This window comes from Panthera pardus, unplaced genomic scaffold, assembly GCF_024362965.1.
Source record: "Panthera pardus isolate Hobbes unplaced genomic scaffold, ASM2436296v1 HiC_scaffold_5, whole genome shotgun sequence".
NCBI lineage: Eukaryota > Metazoa > Chordata > Mammalia > Carnivora > Felidae > Panthera > Panthera pardus.
Window position 1 is genome coordinate 7,826,656 of NW_026526980.1, and position 19,267 is coordinate 7,845,922.

At 44.2% G+C, this 19,267-nt stretch overlaps 1 protein-coding gene across 3 annotated transcripts in view; it reads right to left on the reverse strand.

Annotated features, from left to right (window-relative positions):
• PARN (poly(A)-specific ribonuclease) overlaps window positions 1-19,267 on the reverse strand; it is a 168,150-nt gene that overhangs the window by 114,285 nt on the left and 34,598 nt on the right. For all 3 annotated transcript variants that reach the window (XM_019468640.2, XM_019468638.2, XM_019468639.2), the window contains 4 exons: window positions 18,137-18,179; window positions 16,930-17,005; window positions 14,371-14,481; window positions 13,982-14,051 (listed from right to left, as the gene is read on the reverse strand). In XM_019468640.2, the coding sequence (XP_019324185.2) occupies window positions 13,982-14,051; window positions 14,371-14,481; window positions 16,930-17,005; window positions 18,137-18,179 (300 nt within the window). The remainder of the gene's footprint in view (window positions 1-13,981; window positions 14,052-14,370; window positions 14,482-16,929; window positions 17,006-18,136; window positions 18,180-19,267) is intronic.

The following is a 19,267-nucleotide window of genomic DNA, read 5'->3' on the forward strand; positions in this document are numbered from 1 at the left end:
AGAAACGCAGGATTTCATTCGATGAGTTAAACATTTGCGTTCGCTCAAGTGCTTTCTTCCAGACTGCACTTCTGTTCCTAAGAAGCTTTGTCTCAGAAAAGAGCTTTCCAAGTAAAACTGCATTCCCCTCACACCACTGAAGACTGGGATACAGAGATGGGGAGTAAAATCTAATCTCTCCACAATGTGAGCAGTGAATTAACTTGAGGCTCGCCCCACGTCCTGAGCCTTCCAAAGGAAAACTGCAACCTTTAACGGCGGCCAGCTCTCTTGTACTTGCAAACGGTCTCGGTATTTCCTTCAGGGCACAGCGGGAAAAGCACTTCATGAGAACCCTGTATGCAAGGGCTCATCATTATACATATTTATGTGCCATAAAAAACTAATCTCATCATCCAGGGTAGGAAGCATGCAGACATCTCTCACAAAACAACCTCATTTATTTCGCTCGCTAAAGCTCTCGTGTAAAATACGAAGACATCCGCTGGCTGGAAGGGACTGGCTGTGGCATCAGTTATTTTAATTTCACTCGGGCGGGAGGCACCCAATTCTCCATCTATAGTCACTTGATGTTTTGACAAATAGAGCGTTACCCGACATCTGTCCTGAAGCCAACTCATGGCCTTTCTTAAACAGATACAACACTAGAAACAAGGAAGGGGGGGTGAGAGCAGCAGCTCATGTGAACAGTCCCCATCAAATGAACCGTATCAAATGGCATCACATAAAAACGTTAAACTAAGCATTATACAAAGACGTCACGCGTGCGGCCTGTGGAAGGGTGGACTGTAAAATGTCACAGGAAACTAGTCCCGCAGAACCCAGGGGTCAAAGTCAACATCTCTTATGATCACTGCTCAGGCCAAACCCCAAGAGAAAAGGAAACCCTTCAAAGATACTGGCACCGTCTCTTACAAAAATGAGCAAACCACCACAGAACTGACTCTTTAGAAACCGCGTGCTGTGGAGGAAGAAACCATTCTTGGGTGAGAACAGACCTGGGTCATCCCTGACTCTGCCATTTCTGAGACCCTTGGCAGACAGTCTTAGCCTTAAAATGCAGACATGACTGGGGGGCCTGGGGGGCCGTCAGTTGAACATCCGACTCGTGATTTTGGCTCAGGTCATGATCTTAGGGTTGTAAGCACTGGGCTCCATGTTGGGTGTGGGGCCTGCTTAAGATTCTCTTTCTCTCTGTCTCCACCCTTCCCCCACTTGTGAGCTCTCTCTAAATAAATTAATTAAAAAAATAAAGTGGGGACATGATTGGAGCACCTGGCTGGTTCAGTCAGTACAGCATACGACTCTTAATCTTGGTGTTGTTGTGAGTTTGAGTCCCACTTTGGGTGGAAAGATTACTTAAAAGTAAGAACTCAAGGGGCGCCTGGGGGTTCAGCCAGTGAAGCGTCCGACTTCAGCTTGGGTCCTGATCTCGTGGTCTATGAGTTCGAGCCCCACATCAGGCTCTGTGCTGACAGCTCGGAGCCTGGAGCCTGCCTCGGATTCTGTGTCTCCGTCTCTCTCTGCCACTCCCCTACTCACACTCTGTCTCTCAAAAATGAATAAATGTTAAAAAAATTTTTTAAAAATTAAGAACTTAAAGTGGGGACATTATTATTTACCTCTGAGCATTGCTGGAAGCAATTAGAGCGAATGTGAATAAATGATGTAGGGAACTCACCGAAGAGTGGAAGGTATTCAACGGAGATGATTTTGGGGTAGCCACTATCAGATATTAGGTACACTGGTGACCCTCGAATTGTATGAATGAAATGTTACATAGTTTTAAAAATAACTACCTCCTGGTTTTTCCTCGCCAAAGCAAGGCGAGGAATACCTAAGAATGCTGACTTTACTACTAACAGCCTACAGTGGGCTGAATGGTGGTCGCCAAAAAGACACACACTCTAATCCCGGTACCCGTCAATGTTGCCTTATATGGAAAAGGGGTCCCAACAGATGTAATTAATCACTGTTAAGCCTCTTGAGAACATTATCCTGGACTATTACCCAAGTGGGCCCTAAATGCCAGCCCAAGTGTCCTTCTGCAAGAGAGGCAAAGGGAGAACACACACACACACAGAGGAAGCCACAATGTAACCATGGAGGCAGAGAGTGGAGAGACTTGCCCAGAAGCCAAGGACTGCCAGCAGCCACCGAAAGCTAGAACAGGCAAGGGACGTATCCTTTCCCAGAGCCTCTGGAGGAAATGCAGCCCTGCCGACAGCTCGATTTCAAACTTCTGGCCTCCAGACCAGAAGGGAATAGGGAATAAATTCCTCTTGTCTAAAGCCACAAAGCTTGCTGTGATTTGTTACAGCAGCAACAGGAAAACTAATACAATACCCTTCTGTGGAAGAGGGAGCTGCTTACATACCTACCTGGGGGTTGGTTGATTTTTTTACCTCTACAAGTGATATGTTTATCGTAAGGATAAACAAGTTATTAAGCCAGGGGGAAATGTAGTTTAAAGTAAGGAGAGCCAACACAAGGTTGGCACGGCCCAGCAGGTGCACAGCCGCCGTAGGGCCCGCGGGGCTGACAACACAAGAAGAGGTGTGTGCGGTGTGCCCCTTACGTTTTCTTCAAAAGCAGCCTTTTGATAAAGCCGCAGACACATCTCAGCTGATCTCTGGCAATCAAGACAGCAAGGTCAAAATTAGACAAGGAGATACTAACTTGAGGCGAGCCCTCTCTTCCCTGAAGAAGTCATGGAAACAACCACAGGGTCCCCGTCTTAAGCCAGACTAAAGGCCTGAGAAGAATGTAATGTGCCCGAGACTCAGCGGTTTTCTACCTTCCTGAAAACCAACGTACTTAAGAATTTCTGGGGTGATCAAACCAAGTCAATTCTTGGAGATTCTTTCTATCCTAATAACTCGGGGAACCAAAAGTGAAGCAAACATGACTCGGGTTTAAATAAAGGGCTTTGGGGGCATCTGGGGGGCTCAGTCGGTTAAATGTCCAACTCCTGATTTCAGCTTAGGTTATAATTTCCCGGTTCATGGGATCGAGCCCCAAGTTGGGCTCTGCACTGACAACACATAGTCTCCTTGGGATTCTCTCTCCTCCCCCCCTCTGCCCCTTCTCTCGCTTGTGCGTGTGCTCTCGCTCTCTCTGAAAATAAACAAACATTTTTTATAAATTAAAAAATTAATAAACAAAGGGCTTTGGTTAAGGTATGTGAGGATAAAATACATCCTGTGTACTAGGGTAAAACACATTCTGGAAGCTAGGGAGAAACCGGCTCTAATCCTTCTGGAATCTGGGAGGCTGCTCTAAGCATTTGCAGTGCTGCGATTTTACTCCTCATGGTGCCAGACTCCAAGATTTGCACAAATTGGAGAAGTTGAAAATGGGCTCTTTTTTTAAGTTTTTTTCTTTTATTTATTTAAGTAATCTCTATACCCAACATGGGCCTCAAACTCATGACCCTAAGAGCAAGCATCACATGCTCTTCCGACTGAACCAGCCAGGCGCCCCCCAGACTCCATTTTTTTTTAAGTTTATTTATGTATTTTGAGAGAGAGAGAGAGAAAGCACGAGCAGGGGAGGGGCAGAGAGAGAGCAGAGAGCAAGAATGAAGCAGGCTCTGCATTGTCAGCGTGAAGCCCGACGTGGGGCTCGAACTCATGAACCGCGAGATCATGACCCGAGCCAGAGTCGGACGCTTAACCCACTGAGCCACCCGGGCGCCCCCTGGACTCCTATTGCTTGGCTCTTTAGGACGAAAAGGTCACCTCCACGATAGCACAACAGTCCCCTTCTACTCAGTTTAGAATGAGTGGTGGACTCTGCTCCCTGTCCCTGGTGCAAAATCCAGTTATGGAAGAAGGTGAGGGGCAGAGAACATGACCCCTTCATGCCAGCACCGCGAAGACAGAATTAAAGGACAACCGCTACATGTTTTTGGGGAAGCCAGCCCACTGGACACGAAGGGTCCCACGATCACCACTGCCACGGCCTTCCTCCGTCCAGCCTCCCTGACCTCCTCGGCTCCGGCATCACCGGAGGCTGCTGGGGCAAGAGACGCGCACACCGCACAGCCGCTCCGGTGGCGGACGAACGGAGGACACCGTGTGCCTCACCTGGCTGCCTCGCCGGCCTCGTAAGTCTCCACACACGCGAGTGTGACTGGCACACGGGCAGTCTCCGGTTCCCATTCACGACCCAACCTCGCGGCAAGACCTTTTTCACTCCGACGCGAAGACAGTTAGGCGGCGATCTCTGAGCAGATCCCGGGCTGCTGTCGTCTACAGAAAGGTTTTCATGGGCATCGTGCACCTCGGCCCCAAGACAACTCAGCGACGCACACACAGCCTGCTTGCTTTATCTACCACTGCCCTGCTACCAGGAAAAACGAGAATCACGTTCCCTTCTTGGAGGTTCACTTCGGTCAAAGTCACAGCACCAACCGCACTCTCTGCGCCCACGACAGGCCGCACGCCGCGCTGAGCGGCCTCGCCGATGCCGCGGTGCAGCCACAGGTCGACCCGACCAGGAGGAAGTTTATTAACCCCGTTTCCCAGACGCAGAAGCCCAGCGGCGCAAAGGATGACTGTCCCAGCAGCGTGGCGGGATGGCCCAGCCTGAGGCCTCTGCTCTGCTCGTCAGGCTTCCGCAGACCTGCCAACAAGCAACCCTCGGCCGAGGTACTCGCACGTCGCATCCACCTATCTCGAGGCGCGTGTGTCTAAGAAGTGACGGAAACAGAAGACAGCAAACAAACGGGAAAGAAAGATGCCCCAGATGTTTGCAAAGTGTAATCTGTTCTAACAGATTAAAATCTCACTGAAGCAATGAGGTGCTCAAAAAGGAACAGCTCACGAAAAGAACAAAATGTATAAAGACAAAAAAGTAGATGAGAAGAAGGTCCCAGGAGCTGAGGGGAGGCAGGGGTGAGGAGTTATTGCTTAGGTTACAGAGTTGCTATTTGGGGTGAGGAAAAAGCTCTTAAAATACAGGATGATGGTTGCACCAAACTGTGAATGCCCTTAATGCCACTGAATTGTACACTTAAAAATGTGTGTTTAAAACAGCAAATTGGATGTTACACGTATTTTACCATAATTTAAAAGAAGTAATAATGTCATATACCAAAAACCGGTAGATTGTATGATTTATTTACTTTTTTTAACGTTTATTTATTTTTGAGAGAGGAAGAGAGAGAGCATGAGCAGGGGAGGGGCAGAGAGAGGGGGAGACACAGAATCCAAAGTAAGCTCCAGGGTCTGAGCTGTGAGCAAAGAGCCTGACGCAGGGCTTGAACCTATGAACTGCAAGATCATGACCTGAGCCGAGGTCAGACGTTCAACCGACTGAGCTACCCAGGCGCCCTGGATCGGACACTTTAAATGGGTGGATTATATGGTGTGTGAATTTACATCCCAATAAAGCTGTTAAAAAAAAATAAAAAGAAACAGCTTCCCACAGGGCACTAAGTAAATGCTATCTCTTTGCTCTCTTCTCCCAGTAAAAATCCACACCTGGAAATGCTACACAGCACAAAGGCTGAGAAACCACCACAGGCCTCAAAGGACAAAAGCAATAAGGAAAAGAAGAAAACACATTCAGGTCCTCTCCCTGGACACCACTCAGTTACAGGCGGCCTTTCCTCCCCGCCTTCCCTTTGCTGATCAAGGCTCGTAAGTGAATAGAGAACCGCACTTTCAGGGTGTGGGCAGCACAGGAGGGATGATCGTAGGGTGTCTTCTATGAAAGTCAAAGAGCCCTGTGTGTGCTCCTGGCAGCTGGTCAGAGAAGCACATCCTCCAGGTATAAATGTCTCCACGGCAGTGTAGCAGCCCCAGGCTGACCGGGCACCACGATTTGCCAGCCACTGTCCACTTTACAGACATTCTCTCATTCTACGCTCACTACAGGCCTATCAAATGAGCAGGAACATTCTCCGTTAACACACGAGGAAGCTGAGGCACAGAGAGGGTAAGTAACTTGCCCAAGGTGGCACAGGTTTAAGAAATGGGACTGGGATTCAAATTCAAACCCAGGTACCTGACCACACAGACCACAAGTGCACTGTGCTACCACCTGATATCCCAAAATGAAACAATTCTACTGGAGGAGTTAAACAAGTCTTTTAAAATTTGAGAAGCAAATGGAACCAATTATGCGGACTGTTGTGACAGCCCCAGCCATGCCTTACCAATGGCACAAACTGTGTTGTAACTCTCACTTATGTTGGGATGTCGGAAGTCTCATGGTGGGGGAAATCACTATAACGCTTCTAACGACAGACTTAATTTATACTCGACCTGAACAGTCAGTAAAGACACATTTGACCCATCAGCCAGGATGCTAAAAACTGAGAGCCAATACAGGGAATCAGAACAGAGCAGGCTCATCCTCCTGTTATTCCAGCACCTTCTGTATGAGGGAGGGACCACCAGGAAGAGGATAAGCCATCACCTGGCAGGTGACTGGGTAGCACTCTCGAGAGACAAGCAGGGTCTGCACTTCCAAACACTTGTGCCCACGGACAACTCACGAGTGATCCAGCACTCCACGCTGCTCTGTACGAATGGCAGTTGCTAGCAAATGGGGCAAATGAGTGTAGCTCTCCCCACTGTCAGTGAAAGGGCTGGACAGAAAGGACATATTTTGTTTTCCTATAGTCCTTCAGTTCTGAATCTCTCTGATGTTAAGTGTGATGCACACGCATATATTACAAGGGAAAAAACGATGGCACAAAACAGACACTCAGATCAGTGGAACAGAATAGAGAACCCAGAAAGGGGCCCACAAACGTATGGCCAACTCATCTTTGAAAAAGCAGGAAAGAATATCCCATGGAATAAAGACTGTCTCTTCAGCAAGTGGTGCTGGGAAAACTGGACAGCGACATGCAGAAGAATGAACCTGGACCACTTTCTTACACCAGACACAAAAACTCAAAATGGATAAAAGACCTAAACGAAAGACAGGAAGCCATCAATATCCTCAAGAAGAAAGCAGGCAAAAATCTCTTTGACCTCAGCCACAGAAACTTCTTACTCAACACGTCTCTGGAGGCAAGGGAAACAAAAGCCAAAATGAACTATTGGGACCTCATCAAAATAAAAAGCTTCTGCACAGTGAAGGAAACAATCAGCAAAACTAAAAGGCAACCGACGGAGTGGGAGAAGATATTTGCAAACGACATATCAGATAAAGGGTTACTATCCAAAATCTGTGGAGAACTTCTCAAACTCAACACCCAAAAAACAAAGAATCCAGTGAAGAAATGGGCAAGAGACATGAATAGACACTTCTCCAAAAAAGACATCCAGATGGCCAACTGACACATGAAAAGATGCTTAACATCACTCATCACCAGTGAAATACAAATCAAAACCACAATGAGATACCACCTCACACCCATCAGAAGGGCTCACATCAACAACTCAGGCAACAACAGATGTTGGTGAGGATGCGGGAGAAAGAGGATCTCTTTTGCATTGTTGGTGGGAATGCAAGCTGGTGCAGCCGCTCTGGAAAAGAGTACGAAGCCTCCTCAAAAAATTAAAAATAGAACTATCCTACAACCCAGCAATTGCACTACTAGCTATTTATCCAACGGATACAGGGATGCTGTTTCGAAGGGGGACGTGCACCCCAATATTTATAGCAGCACTGTCAACAATAGCCAAAGTATGGAAAGAGCCCAAATGTCCATCGATGGATGAATGGATAAAGAAGATGTGGGGGCGCCTGGGTGGCTCAGTCGGTTAAGCGTCCGACTTCGGCTCAGGTAGTGATCTCGCGGTCCATGAGTTCCAGCCCCGCGTCGGGCTCTGTGCTGACCGCTCAGAGCCTGGAGCCTGTTTCAGATTCTGTGCCTCCCTCTCTCTGACCCTCCTCCCCTGTTCATGCTCTCTCTCTGTCTCAAAAATAAATAAACGTTAAAAAAAAAAAAAATTAACAAAAAAAAAAAAAAGAAGAAGATGTGGGGTGCCTGGGTGTCTCAGTCAGCTAAGCGTCCGACTTTAGCTCAGCTCATGATCTCATAGCTCCTGAGTTTGAGCCCCACATCGGGCTCTGTGCTGACAGCTTGGAGCCTGGAACCTGCTTCGGATTCTGTGTCTCCCTCTCTCCCTGCCCCTAACCCACTCACCTTCTCTGTCTCTCTCAAAAATAAACAAACATTAAAAAAAAATTTTTAAGTTATATAGATATAGATATATAGATATATATACATACATACACACACAATGGAGTATTACTTGGAAATCAGAAAGAATGGAATCTTGTCATTTGCAACTATGTGGACGAACTAGAGGATATTAGGCTAAGCGAAATTAGAGAAAGACAAATATCATATGACTTCACTCATGTGAGGACTTTAAGACACAGAACAGATGAACACAAGGGAAGGGAAGGGAAGCAAAAATAATATAAAAACAGGAAGGGGGAAAAACATAAGAGACTCAAATATGGAGAATAAACAGAGGGTTACTAGAGGGGCTGTGGGAGGGGGGATGGGCTAAATGAGTAAGGGGCATTAAGGAATCTTAAGGAATCTTAAAGGAATGATTAAGGAATCCTAAACTCCTGAAATCGTGATTGCACTATATGCTAACTAATTTGGATGTAAATTAAAGAAATAAAATTAAATAAGTAGAATAAAATAAAATAACGAATAGAGGTTTTAAACAAAAGGAAAAAAAACAACTTGCGGCGAGCATGTGATTGCTTTCCACAGAGGAAATGGGAAAAAACACGGTGTGTTTTATTTCAGGCATCATAATGACCCCTCCCCCTCTACACTAATCACGTTTACTGGTACCTACACAACCTTTTGCAAAAACTGCCGTATTCATCTGACTAAAAGAACTTTAATATAAATGCTCCAAACCAAAGCAAACTTGCTTCCGCCATGGACCAATCTGAAACACTTCCTCACCACCTGATTTCTCACAGGCAAACACTAAAAGGTGGGTACAAGCAAGAGTGAACACTTTGCTGGGGCACCCGGGTGGCTCGGTCGGTTAAGTGTCCGACTTTCTCAGGTCATGACCTCACAGTTTATGAGTTCGAGCCCCGCATCGGGCTCCGTGCTGCCAGCTCAGAGCCCAGAGCCTGCTTCAGATTCTCTGTCTCCCTCTCTCTCCGCCCCTTCCCCACTCCCACTGTCTCTCTCTCAAAAGTGAACAAACATTCAAAAAAAAAAAGAGTGAACACTTTCCATGTGCTCTAATTTTATATCCACGTGATAACCAACTTTCTTCTTTATCATGAAACCATTAACACAAAACACATCCACGACCGCATCTCCTTTTCAGATCCCCAGCGTGCTAAATTCTCTTATGCTTCAAGAAAGGAAAATAATAAATATTGGGCAATGAACTTTAACACCTCATGCAATCTTGGTAACTTCTATGGGAGATGAATAGTTTTATCCCCAATTTACAGGGGAGGAAACAATTTGCCCAAGAGCCTATCATTCCTTCTTCTGGCTTGTCCTCACCTCCAGTGTAGGGACAAAATCCAGCAATGTCATCCCAGGAAGGCCTAGATTTCTAGAGGAATCCTGTTCCTACTCAGGACACTTGTGTCAAGAACAAGACGGCCATCCTCTACAGCAAACTGCAGGCAAGTCTTCCTTTTTAATTCCCTTACTTGCAGAGATTAGCCAAAATAAAAGATTTGCTCATTTCCTTCCTCCTTCTAAGAAATGAGGTCAATAGAAAACAACCTTCCCAAAAACCTTCAGAAAAGGTTATCGAGCGAGAGTTCAACGTGCCTTGCAGACACAGATGACTATTAACAAAACCTGAGGCAAAAGCCTGATTTTGTGCCTTCTGTGGTATGAAAAGAAGTGAAAGCAGAGAGTATTTTTAGCTCTTTCCAGCCTAAAAGGATTTGACCAAAGGATCTTCTCGAAGTTTGGTTTTCCACGCATTGATCAAAACTGACCAAGGTTCTAAAAGGAGGTGAATCACTTCCTGCCCAGAGAGCCTACAACATAAACGAAGGGCACACTCCACACAGCCAATCATCAGCAGTGGTCTGATCCGGACTGCCACTGCTCTACTCCTTTAGGACTTTCCTTCGGTTTCCAACAAAGGAAGGAGAAATGTAGGAGGTGCCCGGGACCATGAAAGAGACAAAATGGCAGCATGCAAAATCCTCACAGGACGATCTTCTAGACAAATATGGCTCAGAAAGCACCTCACGCTTCGTTCCGTCTCTGCAGACCTCTCCAACGCCAGCTGTCTCAGGGAGCTCCCGATAGCTCTCAATAAAAACTTCCCAAGAAGGCATAACTAATGTAGCCAAATGCTAATTCCGAATAATGCAGAAATAGGTGCAGTTTATTTCCCCCTCAAGGTTTACTTTTTAAACATAAATCTGGCGAGAGAGGAACAAAACGTTCTCTGCATATGTAGGCAGTTAGATTTCCATCCAAATTTATGTTAGGACTGTGCAATATTTAGTTAAGCTCACGCTGAGAAAAGCCTGGTGCCAAACAAATAAACTCTCAGAAAAATTTACAGATTTTTCTAAAATCAACCACTTGAGGAAATGTTGATGGCCATTTCTGGATGTTTCTCTACAAGGGTATCTTGAAAAAAATGGCAAAATCAAGGTTAATGTCATAAATCAAACATGCATGGAAGTTTAGAATGAGGTCATTATTAACACAGAAAGAGATGTTCAAAGAAGCAAGTGCTTTTCCCACTGTCTAAATGGGTTGAGAAGGGATGACCGCATTTCATAATGTATGTAAATATAACGTCACTACTTTGTACACCTGAAACTAACACAACGTTGCATACCAATTATTTTTCAAAGAAAAATGGATGACTGTACTTGACCATGCTATTCCAATATACAATAAAAATGGTTCCTATTTTGCATTTCAAATCCTGCTGGACTTTTTTTCCTTCAAAGACGAAGAAAATATTCTTCCTTTACAGATGGGGGGGGAAATGGAGCAAAAAATCAAGAATTTTCAGTGCAATATCACAGGAGGATTCCTGAATCCTCAACCATTTTTGCTATCCAGCGAGGCTTCAGGAAAAAAATATAAATGAACATTCCAAATTTAAACTGAAACTGTCCTTAGGGCATCTAGGTGGCTCAGTCAGTTAAGTGACCAACTTCGGCTCAGGTCATGATCTCGTGGTTCGTGAGTTCAAGCCCCACGTCTGGCTCTGTGCTGACAGCTCAAGGCCTGGAGCCTGCTTCGGGTTCTGTGTCTCCCTCTCTCTCTGCTCCTCCCCCACTCAGGCTCGTGCATACACGCACACTCTCGCTCGCTCTCTCTCTCAAAATAAATACAAACACGTAAAAAAAATTTTAATGAAATTGTCCAGTTCTTTTGAGTAATAGCCTTGCATATTATCAGCAATAACAAATTCATCTAGAAATATATCAAGTCTTTGTTAAATTTCTTAAAGCTAATTTTGATTGCTCTTCATGTCGGTCACACAGATTACTGATAAACTAGATGCAGCCTATTATCAAACCCAATTTGTATCCATCACCTGATTTTATAAGGACTTGATGTTAGTGGAGAAGCAGGATCATTGTTTTAAATATTTAAAAATGAGTAAATATGGGGGTGCCTTAATTTTGGCTCAGGTCATGACCTCACGGTTCGTGAGATCAAGCCCTGCATGGGGTTCTGTGCTGACACCTGACAGTGCGGAGCTGCTTATAATTCTCTCTCCCCCTCTCTCTGCTCTTCCCCCACCCTCAAGCAGGCTCACTCTCTCTCAAAACAAACATTTAAAAATTAAAAATACCCACGTCGGGCTCTGTGCTGACAGCTCAGAGCCCGGGACCTGCTTCGGATTCTGTGTCTCCCTCTCTCTCTGACCCTCCCCCATTCATGCTCTGTCTCTCTCTGTCTCAAAAATAAATAAACGTTAAAAAAAAATTTTTTTTTAATAAAAAATAAAAACTAAACTGGTTTTTTAAATTATATTTAAAAAATGAGTAAACATGTCCCAGTTGAAAAATATCATTGAACAATGAACTTAACATCCTGCACATAAAAATGCAAGGAATGGCCATGACCCAAACAATATTTAAGGTCACCTGCACACTCTATGGTCTATGACTTAAGCTGCCCTTTCAAAGATTTACAAAGATAAACACAACCCCCAAAATAAAAGTTAAGAGCTAAGAATATTCTGTTTTTCCCATAAGGAATTGGATAGACAGCAAAGGCTCAACTGTTAGCAGAATTAATTTTCCATAAAAAAAGAAATTAAACTCTGTACATTAGCATGATGCACACTGAATAATGTATAGAATTGCTGAATCACTATAGTATACACCTGAAACCAACATGACACTGTATGTTAACTATACTGGAATTAAAATTAAAAACTTAATTAAAAATTTCAACTTGATTTTCTTTTTTTTTTTAATTTTTTTTTTTTTTAACGTTTATTTACTTTTGAGACAGAGAGAGACAGAGCATGAACGGGGGAGGGTCAGAGAGAGGGAGACACAGAATCTGAAACAGGCTCCAAGCTCTGAGCTGTCAGCACAGAGCCCGACGCGGGGCTCTCGAACTCACGGACCGCGAGATCATGACCTGAGCCGAAGTCGGCCGCTTAACCGACTGAGCCACCCAGGTGCCCCTCAACTTGATTTTCAATATATACTACATTGCTTCCCATTCCTCTCTGAAAGACGTTTTGACAGTCAAACACAGTAGAAGGCCACCTGGGTGGCTCAGTCGGTTGAGCATCTGACTCGTGATTTCGGCTCAGGTCATGATCTCACAGTCACGGCAGTGAACCCTGTGCTGGGCTCCACGCTGAGTGTGGCGCCTGCTTAAGATTCTCTTTCCCCCTCGTCCCTCCCCCCACCATCCTCGTTCTCAAAATAAAAAAAAAAAAAAAAAAAAAAAAATCAAACACATTTACCTCTGAACTTCCAGATAAAAGAAGATTTAAAAATAAGAAGCCACAGTGTGATAAAATTTACTAACTCAGACTACACAAATTCCAAACCTGTAGGAATCCAGATGTTTGCAATTAACATCTGTCTCTGCAGCATGTCACTTAAGTACAAACATTGCGATACTAGCATTTATATAGACATCCAAAGGAGATGGTGTTCTCACTGAAAGAATTGTAAAGTGCTGTGTATAATGTAAGGAAATGATGTAACCAACCCAAAGCTCAAACAGTTCTTTCTCCCAGTGGGAATGACCGATGTGGGCTGCCTCATTCTTTCTGGCTCACCCAGAATCTCCTAGAACAAATTCTGTTAAGAAAGCAGGGGTAAAGAAGGCTTAAGGCTCTGGCACAGAGCCCAACTGTGGCCGGCCTGAGGGTCACATCCATAACTTTAGTCTCAACGATGCCAAGAAAGCACAAGCCACACTTTGAAGTCATCATCTCGAGAGTCTTTGAAAATGCTCTGAACTTTGACGTCTCCCTAAATCACACAGACTTCTTCCAACTGTAAGTACACGAGCAAGCTTTTTACTTCATTGAATCCACGCAGATGAAAGCTCAGGATGAAATGACAATCAAGACTTCTCCATAGATTATCTTAAAAGCCATTTGTGTAACCAACATCTTCTTAGAAAGAATTTTAATGAGATAATAATGCAAGTATAAATAATAACCTCATGTGTAAAGTATGTTAGCAGTGTTAGGTCCAACTGTGTATACATACACATACACACACACACACACACACACACACACTCACTCTCTCTCTCTCTCTCTCTCTCTCTCTCTCTCTCTCTCTCTCAGAGTCTCCCTTAAAGGCAATTCAAATGCCAAAACCACCAGTTCTTCGTCTTGGAAGAGACACACTACTTTTGGCAGTGTTTTCTTTCTTTCTTTTTAAGCCAATGTATTTAATAAATTATTTCCCAGAAGGTCAATTTCTGTTTTCAAAAAAACACGTGAGTCACTGGGGATGAGAAATCCTTTATGTAAAAATGCACAAGAGCTCCCAATCACCGTGACATCAGTGAGAGAACGTGGCCACTGGGGCTCTGCTTACTTACTTGTTAAAAAAAGGTTCAATGAGTTTTGATCTGGCAGACACGTGAATTTTTGGAGGGCTAAGAAAAGAACCTAATGAAGAAAAAAAGCAGAGTGTTACACACGGTCAAGGAGACAGAGCCTGAAAGTTCAGACGACAGCCTATGTCAATCAACTCTCCCGTTCAGAAGGGTCAGAGGCACTCGTAAGGGCCAAGCGCCAGGCGCCACACCAGCTAAGTGTCAACGGGTCTTCCTTGTGCACTCTCCACGCCCTACCGCAAAGCCCTCCCACTCTGACCTCCAACCCCCCCCCCACTTCTACCTGGGAAAGTGGGCCCCACGTAAAGGGCAGACAGGCAAGATCCGCCCCCGACCGTGGTGTGTTTGGAGGAAACAGGTCTAGTGAGTACCTAGGTAGTTCGCCATGGAGAGGAAGCACAGCCCTGTGATATAAGCGTCATAGCCTGCCTCGTGGAGTTGTTCAGTAGCTGTGTCGTAACTTGGAAAACCTTCTGCACTTTCTAAAGAGAAAAAAGAACAAAGGGTTTTCCCAAGGACATCACACATCATGAAGACTAGTAGGCACGCTACCCTACCAAATCCAAATTACACTGGTATGTGCTGTAGAAATATCCCAGACAAGCAGGAAACGGCTATCTACTTCTTCATTCTCTCCACACAAGACCTTGCAATATGAGAAAAAAGGGTCACTGAACATGAGAGCTTGGGTCTAGACTAGAGAAATGCCTCAGTTACATCATCAGAGACCCAGCCACAGGCCTCCCGACTGCACACGGGCGGGTGCTATTTACGATCATGTATAACTTGCTCTATGACAATGACCTGTCTTCTGCCCGCTTTCTGAGGTCACGAGGAACTTCTTCCCTGATGATAGAGAGACGTAATCGGTATTTCAGTCATGACTAAGAGCATGGATTTGTGGGTCCCGCCGTCTGAGTTTAAATCCTGGCTCCACCATTTATTTGCTATGTGATCTTAGGCAAGTCGCTTCACCTCCGGGCCTCCACTTTGGCAGGATGGAGATGAAAACCTCCCTCGTTAGGCTTTTGTGAGGATCAAACGACCTAATGTCAGTAAAGCTCTCACATCGTGCCTGGCACGTGGTAAATGCTTGGTAACTGTCATCCATCAATACCCCAGGTAACTCTCCCAGAAGGCAAAAGACGCCACTCGACATGGGCAACTCTGCCAATGATCAGCACTGCCCCCTGCCACATTTCCAAACGTATGGATCTAAAGATGAAGGTACAACTAACTCCCAAACTAGATCAGAACGTACGATCATGCTGCCCATGGAGGGGCGCTTGGGTGGCTCAGTCAGTTAAGCGTCCGACTTTGGCTCAGGTCATGATCTCACGGTTCGTGAGTTCGAGCCCCGCGTCAGGCTCTGTGCGGACAGTTCGGAGCCTGGAGCCTGCTTCGGATTCTGTGTCTCCCTCTCTCTCTGACCCTCCCCTGCTCACGCTCTGTATCTCTCACTCTCTCTCAAAAATAAATAAAACATTAAACAACATTAAAGAAAAATGCTGCCCATCGAACATGGGGCCACTTCTTAGGAGAGACCGCTTTACGTGATTCTTACGTCACACTGATCAACGCACAGATGCTGAGTGCAGTGTCTGGGAAGAGTAACCTGCTTTAGAGTAAATTCTTTGCCACATCCCAGAATATCACACAGAAAGAATAGGGTAAAACTCTAACTCTTTACAAAAACAAAAAACAAAAACAAAAACAAACAAACAAAAAAACAACTATCACTCATAAATATTTCCTAGCACTGTTCTGGAAATGAGTATCAAAATGTTGCAACAAAACCAAAAGCATGAATGGAAATTAACAACAAAAAGACTGTGACTGTTCTTTTTTTTTTTTCTTTCTTAAGAGAGAGATCGTGACCTGAGCCAAAGTCCGAGGCTTAACAGACTGAGCCACCCAGGCGCCCCTAGACTGTGAATGTTCTTAAGTCAACATAAGGGTCTTTAAGCAAGAATTTTTTAACCTCTGTATTAAATATTAGACGTTAAGCTTTAAAAAAATCTGTTAACATGACACCAAGTAGGTAAGAGGCTCTACTCTACCATCAACTGAAACACACATTTATTTCCAAAATCAATGATTTCCATCATAGTGTTAGACAAAATGGTCTAGGCTTTCCTCCCTCACCCTCCCTCCTTTTCTTAATTCCTTTTTTGGACTATTACCCAGAAAGGGAAACAAATGGCTGTAATCTTGGCTGCTTTAGTACCTTCCATTGTCAATTTCTGAACCATTAGTCCAATTATCAATGTCTTCAGAAGTTTGCAGACTACAGCTAATGGAATGCCAATTATGGTATCAGCAGCAAAATGAGGCGAACGGGAACCAAGGAAGGAACACGTGGCTTGGGTAGGGCCCTACCTGGCTAGGGGCCATGACCAGACATGGTAAAACATCTCTGCCCTGAGAAACATTCCTCCCTACTTCTGGTGTTCCTCGCTGCTGCCCTTCCATAGCTTGGCCACCAATGATGGGAGGCAAAGGTGGAGACACTCCTTCCTCCACCGTCAACCCAATTCTTGGGCTTTCCTGAGACAAAAAGTGTTTCCATTCGACCCCTGGCAATTAAGCACCAACTCTTTGTCTCTGCTTAAACAATGCCCCATAGAAAAGATAGATACATCAAGTTTTGGGAGAATTCCAAGCATTAAGAAATAAAAGCCCTGAAGCTTTAATTGCTAAACTTCTCAATGCATGGCTACCTGACTGATTCACCTAAAATAGATGTAGGATTATGAGACCAGCTTTGTTCAGAAAGCGTAAGCCAACAAAGGGCAGGAGCAAGGCAACTCAGCCAAGATCCACAAATGTGCACGGCTGGTTTCCAGAGCAACTTCTCCTTCCTTGTGTGATATACGTCAGTAATGATCACAAGGGCCTTGGGCACTATCAGGATCACTTTATATTCTTACCAACTTTAGGAGGGTTGAAAGGTGTCTCTTTTAACCGCTTTTCCAGTTCTGCAAGAGATGTGTTGTTAATGATATCCTACAAACCAGAAAAGCAGAGAATTATGTATGAGCTTAAATCATCTCAGTACAACTTACAGCAGAGATTCACTGAATGTCAGAACCCTCCCCAAAAAAAAACAAACAAACAAAAAACAAAAACAAACCAAAAAAAACCCAGTATCTAGTACTGCCCCCTTGTGTTCTCTGAAGAAACACAAGAGTCATCATTCATTCAATGTGAACGACAGCCAAGTGTCATTTTCACCATGCTTGGTAAGTATCACCACATGAAAGGTTTTTAAGTCATGTTAAATACCTACAGAACTTGGGCCAGAAACCTATACATTTCTGGCATTCATTTTGCTCAGTTATATAAAGTCACTTCACAAAACAGCAGACAACTATACTTTTACCTGAATTTTCCTGATTAGAAAATAGAACCAAAATATACAAAATCAGGAAAATAATGAAGCGTGTGCATGTGTAACCTATTAAAAAATGCATTATACACACACACACACACACGCACACACACACACGCATTTTTAGTAGGCTCTATGCCCAACATGAGGCTTGAACTCACAACCCCAAGAACAAGAATCACATGCTCTACTGACTGAGCCTGCCAAGCGCACTCCCTCAAAAAAACACACTATATATTTTAACATTAAAAACGTTTATATTCAAAAAGAATAAAGGAGAAAAAAATAATTCCACCACCCAAAGACAACCATTATTCACATTTTGATATATTTATTTCTAGTTCTTTTCCAATTTTTTTTTCTTTTTTGGGTATATTTGAAAACGATATTTAGGGGCACCTGGGTAGCTCATTCGGTGTCCAACGTCAGCTCAAGTCATGATCTCAGGGCTCCTGGGTTCAAGCCCCACATCAGGTTCTGTGCTGACAGCTCAGAGCCTGGAGCCTGCTCAAATTCTGTGTCTCTCTCTCCCTCTCCCTCTCTCTCTCTCTCTCTCTCTCTCTGTCCCTCCCCTGCTTGTGCTTTGTCTCTCTGTGTCTCAAAAATAAATAAATGTTAAAATATATATATATATAAAAAAAAGAAAGAAAATGATATTTAAATAGACCAGAATTTCAAGCGCCTAGTGGCAATTCGAAACACATCAAAACATAGCTTATCAGTGATAGCTCAAATTTTAAAAATACCTTAAAAGGTTGTGTGCTGGCCATCAATTTTGTATCCAAGAGTCTAAAAACAAAAGAATTTTCAATAAGGCAAACGGTCCAAAATGTATATTACTCAAATGAAAAGCCTACTGTCCTAAAAGCCGACAGGAGAATTAAACATGTGAGCCGTTTTGACATAGGGCCGGCATCTCCACATCAGACTGGGACTCCGTCCTCTCAACCCCTCTTCATCACGAGACTACGGGACTCCACCACACTCAGAGCACAGCTCTAGATCTGCTTGGACCCCGAGAGGGTATGGGCTATGTCAGTCTCAAGGAGAAGGCAAAGATCTTCCCAAGTTTTTACATGGTTCAAATATGGTTGCAGGTCTAACACCCACCCCCCACCCCCCAACGCCATTACCAACTGCTGTCCTACCCAGATTTGTACAAAATAAACTCGTGGAGGGAAAAATCTGCATTTGTTAGTTTCATGTATTCTTGTTATTTGTTAGAATTCGGTTTCAGAGATTAGAATAAGGAAAAAAGAGAAAAAAAAGGAGAGAGACACTAATATGAAAACGCTGTTTCTTTTGACATAAATGTGAACAGTGTAGGTAACAGGACAGAATTAGCCCAGAGAGAAGAATGACGGCTCTGCTACCATGCCCGTCCCTCTTCAGACTCGTCCTCACACACAGACCCTCGCTTTGGAGGCTCCACGTGGCTGACATGGGACCTGTGACACTAACAGGTAAACTCAGAGTTGAGGGAAAAAATCTCTAGCCAGAAAGTTCTTGACAAACTACAGAATACTCTCAACTGGACACCTGACAAGGACAAGGCAGGTTCAACGTATCAGAGAGACAAGAGCCAATCCAAGAAGTCTTCACCGGTTTTTCAGACCGCAGGGTGTGGGACAAGAAGAAATAAATTGCCATCTATTTTCACTCTGAGTTCGAACTTTGATTTTTAATGGAATAAAACAAACCATCGATTATAAAATCAAACCATCACAGCTGGACCTGTTAAAACATTTCCCAGCTTGTATCAACTGGATCGTAACCATGATCGGGTAATTACTATTATTACTATTTATTACCTGTTTGTATCACAGATAGTAGGAGCACTATTTTGAATGAAAGACAAAAAGAATCCTTGAAGAAAG